Raw genomic sequence first — 13,880 nt, 5'->3', positions numbered from 1 at the left:
AAATAAAAGTTGATGCTCACTTCAAGCGATACATGTAGGGTTACATGACTGTATACTCCCTCTCTGATGTAAATTTATGCACAAGTTCAGTAAATTGCTGGTATCAATAAGCAGGTCCAACAAATAAACAAAGCCCCCCTGTTCTTAAAATAATACTAAAATGAATCCCGTCATTTTGTTTACTTACACAAGAAAATGTTTCTGGCATCTGCATCGTGTTTGTAACCGACAAACAGACACAAAAAACGATAGAACTACAGGTTTGTCACAGTATATAACAGAAAAAAGCTAGTCACTGCCACATTCCATCTGATCCCTCTCCTAAGTCTTCTCTTCTCTCTCCCGAGTCTCCTCCTCCCCCTTCTTTTCTTCTCTGTCCGTTTCTTCTTCCCCCATCCCTGTCCTTGGCATACCTTAGCCATTCTTTGATTGTGTTCTGAATGTCTTTTTAGAATCTCCAGTAGCACTAAAATTGTAGTATTTGGTACTTAATACATTTGTTACTTTTCTCAGTAAAGAGTAAACATACGATTAAATTTACAAGTATATCACTGTATGTTTAAGCTGTCAATTAAGGAATAACCGTCTTTTTTGTTTCATGGTGTGATTAAGTGATTAGCTTGCATGATGAAGGCATTTATGCATAACATTTCTACGCTTGATCATCATCATCATCATCACAACGATTTTGATTCAGTGTTGCCCCATATAAAATACATGTATAGAAAATTCGTTACACTGAACAAATCTTAATTGAAAGAACCCAATTTATGTTTAGTACTGAATAAATTTAGTTTTAACTTCAACAAGTTCAACATTTTCAAAATGTTTGATCATGTGCCCGACGTTAAGTGTATATAAGTAAATTAAGTGGTAGACTTCGGAAATGTATTTTACTAGTCACACATTTCAGTCTAAATAAGGGGCAAATTATTTATTGTTTTAACTGTATCAAAACACATTTGTTATTTTATACTTTATTTTTCTTGTAAAAAAACAAAACATTTAATCACTGATAATTTATTTTGTTTTGATAAATTATAAGAATTTTAACAAGCCTTGTAAATTCATTTTAGCTAGCTTGTACTTTCAAGTAGGATTGGTTGTACATTTATTTTTGATTGTAGAGACGATCAGATTTGTTAATACTGTAAAATCACATATTTTCGTGGGGTCAAATTTTCGTGGTTTGAGGAAAAAATGCTGGTTCATGGGGATTTGATTTCTTGGATGAAGAACTTTTAAGTAGTTGTGCATATGGAAATTTACAAGTCGTGGTGGACATAAATTCGTGGGTCTCTTCATACCACGAAAACAACGAAAATTAAACCCCCACGAAAATTAGTGATTTCACAGTATACAGATTTGTAACAATTAAATGTTTATACACATTGGCCCAATGTTGGTCCAAATATCGGGCCAACTTTGGGCCTAGAAGCAAAATGACACTGGACCCACGTCATTTGCCAACATCGGCCCAATGTTCCTATTGACGTTGGTCAAACAATGTCGCATTTATTGAGCCAATGTTGGCGCGACGTTGGGCCAATATCTGTAGAAATAACACTCTACAAAGGGCCAACGTTGGCTGAACACATCGGGCCAACATTGGGCCGATGAGCAAACTTAAATTGGGTCAATGTCATTTGCCAACATTGGCCCGATGTAACCAATTACATTGGCCCAACGTTGGCCCAATGTTAGCATGCCATCTGCGGTATAGTGTTGACCCAACAGCACCTGGCCTCTGCACTTCCCCGTGTCTGCTTTGCGCAGATTTGTACATGATATTGTTTAAAAACTAAACCTTAATTCAGCTGTGCCGAGGCAAACATATTATAAATACTTACAAAGTGGATGCAGATATGCAAGGTATCAGTCTCATTACGGTCGCTCGTGTCAGATTAAAAATGGCGCGGATATATACAAGTAGCCCGGTTGTTGTCTACCCATGATGCTCAGTCAGCTTCATGGTATATTGGGTCAACGTTGGGCCGATGCCAATCCCCAAACAAATATTTTCTCGCATGATAATAATTTTATGATAAAATGCGAACAGTTAGCCTAACATTAGCGCACCATTATACATAACCAGCTATCGATATTCCATGTTGGGCCATTGTTGGCCCAATAAAGGTAACTCAACATAGATAATACAACCATAATGTAAGATTGGGCCAACGATGTTCTGCTATCTGGTTTATTATAAATAAATATAAATATACAATTTTATAATTAGCTGCTGAGCTTTGCGTTGGGACAACATTGGCACATTCTGAACATACTTTCTATGTCCATGCTTATCATTGGATGACTGCTCTTGTTTAGATATAATATTTTCAACATTTTAACTTTGCACTTAGGTGATCACAGCACCAAAGAGTGTTTTATTCTATTTTTTGAATTGTGTTTATGCTTGACACCATCAATTAATTGGCAGTATAATAAATGGGCCTACGTTGGCCCTATATAAATATCCCATCTTTTAAACACCTAAACAAAATAACACTTGTGTGTATTACAAACATTGTGCCAATGTTGAGCCAACATACTACTACCAACTTGATAGGACACGTTCTTTAAAGGTGTATTAGAAACAATGGGCCAACGTTGGACCAACATAATACTATCAACTTGATAAGACATTTTCTTTAAGGGTGTATTAGAAACATCGCGCCAACGTTGGGCCAACATACTACTTGAACTTGATAAGGCACTTTCTTAAAGGGTGTATTACAAACAATGGGCCAACGTTGGGCCAACATAATACTACCAACTTGATACGACATTTTCTTTAAGGGTGTATTACTAACAATGGGCCAACGTTGGGCCAACATATTACTACCAACTTGATAAGACATTTTCTTTAAGGGTGTATTACAAACTTCGGGCCAACGTTGGGCCAACATACTACTACCAACTTGTAAATACACTTTTCTTTTTGGGTGTATTATTAACATTGGTCCAACGTTGGACCAACACCAGGATCCTGCCTTCCTTGAGAACTAAACTGAATGGAAGTTGCTTACGTTGGACCAACGTTGGGCCAACATAGGAATTTTGTCATGGTCAAGAAGGTTGACTTGGTAACATTGGTCCAATGTTGGCCCAACGTTGTTCCCCCAACGCCAACCATACAACCTTTTACATATGTTGGCCCAACATAGTCATGCTATCTGGGTTGGTGCCTCACTCAAAATTGTAAATGTCTTGACCTTTGGTTTAAAACACGAACCAAAGTGAATTTTTGGAAAGCCATTTCAGGGTACTCAAATAACCTATAAGGCCCATATGGGCTCTTGTTTTCAAAAATAATGTTCATTCTGCGTTTTGGCTCACCTCAACGAAGTTGGAAGATGCTTATGCGATACCCTCGGCGTCGGTGTCGGCGTCCCAGGTTTTTTTTGTAGCAGTTTTCTGGTGTTTTTCATTGTACCAGTCAAATGTTTTTGGTGCAAGTCTCATTTCCAAGTAACTATTAGCCCTATGTTGAACAAACTTGCATAGACGTACATCTCAGGATGCATAATACCAGGCTCGCTTCGGATGCTGAATCTGACCTACATTTTCTAAATGAGTGAAAAGGTTAGTTTTTTATGCAGGTTTCAATTCCAACTATGAGCCCTATGTTGACCAAACTTGCATGGATAATACATCTAAGGATACACACTAATGGACTTGCTTTGGATGCTGAATTTGACATACATTTTCCAGATAATGGAACAGGAAAAATTCATGGGTTCAAGTCTATCACCAAGATACTATGTGGCCTATATTAATCAAACTTGCACAAATTATGCATGAAGGGATGAAAACTCTCAAACTCGCTTCAGATGCTGGATTTGAATTACGTTTTCTTGATGTGTGACTAGTTTTTGGATAGGTTTATTCCAAAGTAACTGCAAGCCTTATCAGATCCAAATTGCATAAATTTTGCATTTTTGGATGTACACTTCCAGAATGTTGGTTAATTGTGTGACCTTGCCCTACTTGAAGACAACATTCGTTGAGGTGAGCTCTGTAATCTCTGAAAACCTATGTTTTAATCTTAACATTAAATAATACGAAGTCATAAATTACGATTTCATTATTCATATTTAAAAACATATAAGTGCAAGTTTTATAACATGTCTATCTATACAATGATGGACTTTAATATAGGTCAATATTTGGTAATAAGGACTCACGGCAAATGATATGGATAGGAGACAGAGAAAGTGATAGCGACCGAGCAATGTCTGAATTCCATATCCCTTGCCATGAGTCCATATAACTTTATATTGGCCGCTTACTTAAGTCCAAAATAGTTATTGTATAATCACTCAAATTGAGTACTCTAACACTTTGTACTGATCAGATTTGGCTGTTATTAGGTCAAAATGGTCAGAACATGCTCCTTATTTTATGACGTAACGTTCTACGTAATTTAGGTGCAGCCTAACGGTTTGTCGTGCGATATCATATTCCGCAAACGCGCTTTCGCGTCGATATCACAACAGGAGGACTTTGAACCAATGAAAACTGCGAAAATAATCTTGTTTTATAATATTTGTTTTTAGCTCACCCGCCGAAAATGGCTGAAATATTGCAGACTCAGCGTACAAAAACAAGCAAGCAATCTTTAACTCACCAGAGGTATAAACATTTCCCATCACCATTGTCCAGTGTCTGTGATATTTTTATTTTAAGCTCCCTTGGATATATCGTCCCGACAGAAGAATGGTAATAAGCATAGTTATTTGAAAATATGTCATATCGAATTGTCGACATGAAGACCACAAAGAGTGTTTTCCTCTAAGATTTTCACAAATAAGTTTTCGATCAAAGTCTGCCTTATATAAAAAGAAAACAGGTCTGCATATAACGGGACGTAATTGGCTCCTATAGGGTTTCCAATAAATGGTTTGAAAACCTAATCTCCAACAACCTCAGAGTTGTCAAGCAGAAACTCGTGCATTACTTTGAAATCAACTTTAAAGTAATAATGTATAAAACCAAATTGTTTTCAAAATAATTTTGCAAATTTCCAATGAGAAGATATTTAACGAGGTCGAGTCTAATTTGAGTGCGCATGACTTTGCACAGCTTTTTAATTTCATGCAGTCATTTGTGCGACAGTACACCTTTGCCAAATATTTTGATTTTAATACAGTAACATTATCTGTAACCCCTGCTGGTCTGAAAATGTGATTTTACGACAATAATTAGGGAAAAAAACGCTGAAATGGCTCTAATGAACTCACCTTTTTCGGATTTTGTTAAGCAATGCATGACGCTGAAGAATGACGCATACATGACTCGCTTGAATGTTCAAGACGTCCATGGATATTATACTAAAAACTTAAGACATCCAAACATCCAAAGAAACATACTAGCAATCTAAACATTGCTTTTTTTTTACCGAAAAAATCGTATGCGCAGATAATTTATCTTCACTGACATGTATTTATACTATAATGTAGCAATTTTGGAGGTATTGGGCTTTGAAAAAATAAACTTAGTAATTAATTCCTAGACCAACTCAGATGGTGAACTTTTTTGAAATATTTCAGTTTTGGGACTTTTTACAATAACTTTCATCTACTTGACTGAATAAGAAATCTCGAGGACAGAAATACAAAAAATATGGAAAAAATGTGACAATTTGGCACTTTTCCAACAAATTTCCATAGGGTCCAATAGTAAAAATTTGACAACTTTTGAGATGGCCCCCTAAGAAACAGTCGATGATGAGCCTATGAACAGTCGATTTTTTAATCTTTAAACAATGAATATAACAGTGAAAATTAATTTTTCAAAAAATCCCTAGGGCAGAATTTATTATACTTGGCCTCGTTAAAATTAAATTGTCATTAAATTTATGAACAGCTATCAGTGGTGTCAAAAAGTCCGAACTTAATTTAATTTTTCGTGGGGAATGGTTATATATGAAGACGGAAAGATGTAAGTTTTTTATGCTGTAAGTTTTGGTAAAACTGTGTATTCAAATTTTCCTGAAGTTTCCAATACTAATTTACATCACCTCTAGATTATATTGTTGCACAGTATTCCCGAACATTGCCAGTAAATGCTCCACCAATTACACTTCTTTCTTTACTCCTCACTAAAATTTTAACATTGGTGAAGGAGAAACTTCGGGAATACTGTGCAACAATATAATCAAGAGGTGTAGAGTATCAACAGTTTTCACCTCTCCATCGATTTCGAAAAAAAATGGCCCAATGACTCCAGTAGAACTTAGAGCTGCCCAGACTGTCACCGATCATCATGTAATGGCTTCTCATTCCGGTACTGAGGTTTCTCTTTTCCTTAACACGACAGTTTCGTTTGTTTATAGAAGAACTCAGATAAAAGTGCGATTCATCTCTGAACCAAACAAAGTCAACAATATCAATGTTGTTGGTCATTCAGTGAGCAAATTCAAGTCTCATGGCTATGTCAGATTCTTTCAAGTGTTGCACCATAGGTACTGTATAAGGGAAAAGTTTTAAGTCATACCGTAAAGTTCTGTACATAGAATTTCCTTCTTAGAAAGGCAGCTGTGGTTTAAGTTTGACTATCTCTTTAATATTTAATCCCATTTATTCTAAAATGCAGTTAAAAAATAATGAGTCTTACACACAAAGATAAGATTGTGATTTGCTTTGTCAGCAAGGACCGGTGCATGGTCAGTTCAATGACTGTGTGCTCGTGGGTTTTTTCTGTACGTGTACAAATTGGCAAAAACGCCAATGTAAAAACATGGATGTATAACTCTTGTTTGTTTGTTTGTTTGTTACTTGTTTTTTGTGTGCATTGCATTTTATTTCTAACACATGTATTAGACACAATATACATGTATAACACATTTAACTTAAAATAGACATGATAAAACATTGTAAACAAGTTATGTTTGGATACCTCTTTAAGGACTGAATGATAAATTGTACATGAATTTCTGCCAATGTAATTGTATGTGTTCCCATTTCTCCTTAACTGTGAAATACAGGTATGAAAAGGCTAAAAAATACTAAGGCGAAATGAGAGAGTTCTTATAATACTGTTGTATAGACAGTAAGTTAATTACACATTTAAAAAAAGCATACAGTATATTTGGATTTAAAATGGGAACAAACTCATTGTATCGATAATAAAATTTCGGAAATGTAATCTTAAACTTTAGTCCATGAGCCACTGGGAGAAGTCGGTACCATTTTGGGTGAATAAACTTTATAGTGATATTTGGTATCAACTAGTGAGAATATGTTTATGAAATCGGTATGGCTTCAATGCTGCTGATTTATTGGCCTTTATTTGCTCAAATTAGGTATTTTGAGCTAAATATATTTGCAGCTTGCAAAGCATTTGTCACACAGTTGCCAACTGTGATAGAAAGTTCTACCGGAATTACTGGGTACTCAGAGATATGATGAACATATTAAAAGAGTATTAACGGAGTTACTGGCCGTGATTCTAACAAAAATTGCATATTTTTACTACTTTTATTCAACAATTACATGTACCTCATAAATTTGTATAACAAAAAAAAAAAGATAAGTACCACCGCACATATACTAGTTTATTTATTCGTCCGTCGGGTGATGACGATGACCACTGTCTCATCTTTGTGGGGGAGGGGGTTGACCTGGACGGTGGGTGCAGGGAATGACTGGACAGGCCGATCCTCGCACAAGCAGATGATTTTTTCGAAAACAATTACCTGGTGGAGTATCCGCCAGGTGCTTTGCCAGTTGACAACAGACTAATTGCTTTCTGAATCTCATCCAAGGAGGGAACGGCGTCCAGTGACTGGTTGATGGGAACCTGGGCAGTCAGCTGATGGCTTCGTCGTTGATGGTAGAATGGCGGTTCAGAACGCCATTAAATGTTTGTCGAATCTTTTCCTTCTCTGTGATGAAAATCATCACTGAAAGTAGATGGATTTAAACATTTTCATACAGTAAAAGTTCTTCCTGCCATGAGATTCGGCGTAGCGTTGGGTCTCGTCAGCTTTGGCATTCAGCCAGGAGTCTTGCATATCCCGAGGCTTTTGCTGTACTGTGCTGCAAGCATTGCTCAGAGCCTCTGTTTGGCTGTGGAGGTGGGATCATCTATATGAGCCTTGTAAGCGCGACGTTTGTCCTTAAGGACAGATGATACAAACAATTATTTTCTTTGAAAAAGATTAAATATCAAGTCACAAGTATAGAAGAGTGGATGGTTCTTAGATTTTGTTCTCCTTAGAACTGAAATATGAAAAACACTTGGAAAATATAAGTAATATTTCAATGAGAAAACAAATAAAGACAAATCACATTCAGTAAAGGTTTACAGGTGAAAACAAATTTCAGAATATGTTATCGTGGTGCTTAAAGTGTAATATAAACTGAAGAAAAATATACCAAGCCAGGTTAATTTTATAAGGAAAAGCTAAAATGTAAAAATCAGCCTCTGTGATATTGCTATTTTTTTGTCCTTTTGTACCTACTCTTAAAATTCACCTGGCTTGGTATATTTTTCTAAAGTTCATATTACACTTTAAGCACCAACGTAACATATTCTGAAATTTGTTTTCACCTGTAAACTTTTACTGAATGTGATTTGTCTATATTTGTTTTTTCATTCAAAAATTACTAATATATTCCTAGTCTATTTCATTTTCCAATTCTTAGGAGAAAATATTCTATGAAGGAACCACTTTTCTAAACTTGTGACAAGATATCAAATCTTTTTCAAAGAAAAAAAATGTTTGTATCATCTGACCTTAAGAAGCTGCCTGATCTCAGCTCGGTTCCATCAAACTAGTCTTTGTGTTTTTTGGTGGAGGGCCCAAGACAAAGGCTGTATTGTACACTGTATTACGAAGTGTGCCCCATGCTGCCTCCATGTCGTGGTCATCCAGCACGGTGGAGTTCAGGCGTTCTTCCAGGGTGTCAGCAAAGTACTGAGAGGTGGAAGGCAACTTGAGCTTGCCAACGTTGAGACGTTTTAAAGCCTTAGTCCCCTGAGGACGTTCATGTATCCTGAGTTTTATCCGGAAGTTGAGAGTTATAGCTTAGAGACGATGAGACGGTGACCTGTCCAGCACTCCACGCCGCACATAGCGTTGGTGAACAAACGAACTTTCTGTCCGTCTCTCTTCCTGACAATGACGTAGTCAATGAGATGCCAGCGTTTGAGAGAGGTTGCATCCATGACGTCTTGTTACCGATGGGAAGGCAGAAAACTGTGTTAGTGATGAGAAGGCCATGTCCAGCGCAGGTCTGGAGAAACAACAGTCGTTACTGTTGCACTTGCCCACTCCGTGCTTCCCAATCACGCCTTTCCCGGTGGTAGTGTCACGCCCAACTCTCGCATTAAAATCACCAAGAATTATGAGCTTGTTGCATTGGGGATGGCGTTGATGACATTGAGGAGGTTTTTATAGAACTTGTTTTAGCCTCCTCTGGGATGGGAAGGATAGGAACATATGCGCTCACAATAGTGGCGAACTTTCCTCGAGTGAGAGGGCCTCATCGTCATCAGGCGGTCGTTCACTCCTTTGAGTATGCCGACTAGCTTGCCAACAAGTGTCGTCTTTATAGCAAAGTCTACGCCAGCTTCTCGTCTCTCCTTGGCTCCTCGTCCACTCCAAAAGAAGGTGTAGCCAGCGTCTCTTTTACACAGTTCATCTTCCATCCATCCTGGTTTCACTGAGAGCCGCAATGTCAATATCTCGTGAGTTCGCTTGCTATCAGTGCTGTGCGTCGCTGAGGTATATCTGTATTGTCTCTGTCGAGAATCGTTTGAACGTGCCACGATCCAAGGTGGCAAAGTGGAATGATCTTTTTTTCTTGTTCTCTTTGTTATTTATGCCTTGTTCCATGCATTCCATGGTGCTTGTTGTGTCCGTCTTCTTCTCCGTTGAACCAAGACGTTTCATCCGCAGAGTCCGCCGGTGCACAGTCTTTACATGCGTTAGACAATCCCTCAATCAACAGGGTTTGAGACCCGTCAGAGTTTTGTGTAGAGAGTGCTCTCCTAAAGGGATCTCCCTTAAGAGGATACGGGTTCCCTCTACCCGGACTATAGTGGAGGGAAGGGGCGTTTGGCCATTGCAGGTCGTGAGACACTGTCCACTGCCCACAAAGCACATATATATTGAAACAAATGATTGTGCACATATGTTGCTTAATGTTGATGTCAAAATATATAACAAATTACAGGTTTAACTGAGATGAACATACAAGTGTCCATAATCACCATGGTTTAGCTTGAGATTAAATAAATAAAACATTTTAAATAAAGGCTCTACTTGAGGCCTAATTTTTATCTTGTTAAGTAAAGAATATACGCACAGGGTTAATCAAGGGAAAATTTTTCAATTTTCATATTTAGGATAGGGATGAAGATTTACTATTAAATCAAGTTATATATATTTGTTACTGAAATATTGTTTTAAAATGCTAATTCGGGATAAAAATTCCTTAAATAAAATGACCGTGCATATGTTTTTAATGTAAAATTTTCACAGTAGTTATTTCTTTCAGCTGATAAAAACTTCAAAATCGCATATTTCACTTTTATGATAAAGGGTAGAAGTATATTCCTATATAATTTAGACGGCTCATTACAGAGCCAATATTGAATAATAATTGAACAGGGTAATAGCATGGTTTGCATTCAAACGGATTTTCAAGAAAATATCTTTCGAAATAAGATAGAAATTGCGTATTGAAAAATCTACCTTCTCCTTTCAAAGACACAGCTGAGAGAACGAACAAGTTGGGTTGGTGTATATACACGATTGATACACCATTAAAGCCACAATAAATTGAATGCTATCATACATTTTCTGAAGGTAGAGATGTATGTCCTTCAAAAATTAACTATGAAAATTATTCACCCAAGATGGTACCGATACCGAAAAATTCATGTCCTGGCTCATGAACTACTTGTTTCATCAATGATTATCAATAGCTGTTTATGATTATCAATTGTTCTACGTCAAAGCCGCGTTATGTGACGTCACAATAGCGACGTTTGTTTTTACCTGTTGACTTTTGCAACTGTGATATAGGCATAACATTGTTAATAATCAATAACGTACCCAATTTACAAAAAGAAAATTTATTTATCATTAATTAACAGTTTTGATTTATGGAGTTTGTTAATATTAGAATTTTCATTCTTTGGTTGATAATTAGTAGCGATTTCAGTTGTGAATAAATACCTCGATGATATGCTGTTATATAAGTGCAAAAAGGTAAGATAAAATTCCGCAAAGAAAGCGGCTTAAATCAGGAAAATATGTTTAAATTTATGTTTACCATTAATTGTATTTTCTGGATAAAAAAAAGAAGAAAAAAAGAATGTACTTGTGCCTATATTTGCTGAATAATTCATTTATAGTACATGTAGATTTTATTGTGATAAAGTCATTCCTAGGTTCTAATAGGTGTTGGTTGTTGACGGGCAAATGGGGGGGGGGGGGGCAGAATGATTGGAATGAAGAAGAAAAGAATTAATATGTTTAAATTGTTTCTAATCAAAACAAAATACTCGTTTTTCGCAAAATAGTTTTATATTCGGATGTTTGTCAGTGCTTACGTTCTTTTTTTTTAGTGCAGAAAGGTCAATATTTATGACACAAGAAAACGTCATATTTCTCGTTTATTTTATCATAAAGGCATAGTTTTTTTCTTTGTTAAAAGAAAGACATGGATCATTTCTTTCAAACAATATGAACTACAACATTTTCACACAAAGACTTTTTAAGATATTACCTGTTATGCATGTCGAAATTGTAAAAAATACGACAAGAAAAACGGGTTGATACTTACATTTACTCCATTATAATATTTCATGCGAGATTAATTACAACGAATTTGCTTTAATTTTAAAGATACAAGTCATATAAATGAAATACCTGTTGGTTTTGAATGTGATTTGATATTTTTGGTTCTTTTTAGAGCATATTTGGGGTAAAAAAATAATGTTTCAAAATAATCTATTTTTAGCATTTCACACTGTTTTTGCACGTGCTTCCGTGTAAAAATAAGCATATAAAGGTATTGTTTTTAATACCTAAAAATTAAGAGCAAGTGGTTAGGAAAGAAATGTCAAAGTTTTGAAAATTTCACACAAAGACTTTTCGGACATAGGTCCCCCCTTAATAACGAATGGTTTATAGATACAAATTATAGTCACTAAATTACGGAACTAATTATCCCCAAAAGTCATGAATAACTTCAGTAAAAATTTAATCATTGTGTATGTTGTGTAGAAGGCATCTTTTATTGATTCAACAAGTTCCTCGAACAATAACCGGTGTGTCTTTTGTGCAGATATTTTCCTTTAAAGAGAATAAGGTGCAAGAGTTTGCACTTAGGAATCTGTATTATTCTTTTATTTAAACACTCTAGCCTTTATATGATGTATTATTCGTGTTACCTGTTTTTCGAAGTATTGTATTTCTGTATAATGGCTAAATTGCATGACATATGGACACAGATTGAGGAATATTTGGTAACTTTTATTTTAGAAAATTGAAGTTTAAATGAGTCTTTCCTTTTGATATCATACGGTAAGTTAATTACATTTATCATTATCTTTTCCAAAATTTATTTTGAGACTGTTATATGCATTAATTACAACTGAACTCTTGTTTCGTTAGATCAGCTAAAACACAAATGCATATATTTTCAGAATATACATATACAAAAAGTAAGAAAAACTTACCTTCACAAAAATAATAAACACTTTTTTATGAAAGGGGATAGTTTAATGCAATTACAAGTACAACTGTATATTAAAATTTCAGTAGGATCGAAGAATTGAATTCTTCTTTAGAACAGAACAGAAATTTATCCATTTAAGAAAGAAATCAGTACCTAAAATAAAACTAATAAATCAGTTCCTAAAATTAAACTGATAAAAGAATTGATTTTTAAAATTGTTAATGTTTATTTTCAGTCATAGATATCGAAAATATGAAATGATCAACATTAATCCACCTTTTCATTTTTCGTGTTTGTTTTCGTGTTCTCAACCCATATGCAACAAGGTAGGTTTTTTATTGATTGATTATTGTTTAACGTCCCTCTCGAGAATTTTTCACTCATATAGAGACGCCACCACTGGCCAGTTGAAAATCCTATCTTTTTATATCTGAATATTTTTCATTTCAGTTATTCTACGTCCAACAATTGGATTCAGTGCTCAACTTTCCAAGCATGTCTACTTAGGAGATGCACAGGCAGTTAAATACGACAAAGTGATAACAAATTATGACCAAGGATATAAGAAATTTACTGGACATTTTACAGCACCTTTGAAGGGACTGTATTTGTTTTCTTGTACCATAATGGAATATCGAGACTACTACATTCATGTAGAAATTGTCAAAAATAGAGTAAGAATATCAACCATTCATGCTAATAAATATGTCTTCGACCAAAGTTCACAGACAGTAGTTCTTGCCTTACGTAAGGGTGATTCTGTATGGACAAGACAATCAGCTTCCGAGCGATATCTTTGGAAACACATCGGGTATAGCATGTTTACCGGAATCCTTGTTTCAGAAGATATCTGACATTTTTTTTATCTATACAAAATTTTATTCACATAAAGTGAATGATCGGGCAAGGAAATAGAATGAAAAACTAATAAAGAATCAATCTCAATGATAACTGATAAAATGTTCATTAAAAAACATTTTTCGAGTACTTATTGTTATTTTTTTAAAATTCTAATTGGAATATTCTTATTCACAGGTTTTAGTTCATACCCCCTGGTGGCTTTGATGAAAATATATTCTGTTGAAAATTTCGCCAGGCGATGGAACAGATATTAAAAAGAAGACGTTCACACTTTGTCAGAATGGATTAAAAGTATCAAGTCCATGTTAAAATCGTGTATTA

The 13,880-nt window shown here is 35.4% G+C and overlaps 1 protein-coding gene across 1 annotated transcript; it reads left to right on the top strand.

Annotated features, from left to right (window-relative positions):
* The first annotated feature begins 12,993 nt into the window (after window positions 1-12,993).
* LOC134243705 (complement C1q tumor necrosis factor-related protein 3-like) lies at window positions 12,994-13,552 on the top strand. Its single transcript, XM_062725936.1, has 2 exons — window positions 12,994-13,024; window positions 13,149-13,552. Exons 1-2 carry the CDS (start codon window positions 13,015-13,017, stop codon window positions 13,550-13,552), a joined length of 414 nt encoding a protein of 137 aa, XP_062581920.1. The 5' UTR covers window positions 12,994-13,014.
* Window positions 13,553-13,880: the final 328 nt, after the last annotated feature.

Source organism: Saccostrea cucullata, unplaced genomic scaffold (genome assembly GCF_032062105.1).
Source record: "Saccostrea cucullata isolate Sc308-1 unplaced genomic scaffold, CSIRO_AGI_Scuc_v1 ctg898, whole genome shotgun sequence".
NCBI lineage: Eukaryota > Metazoa > Mollusca > Bivalvia > Ostreida > Ostreidae > Saccostrea > Saccostrea cuccullata.
The sequence above is the reverse complement of the archived record's forward strand: the minus strand, read 5'-3'. Positions and strand labels throughout refer to the sequence as shown.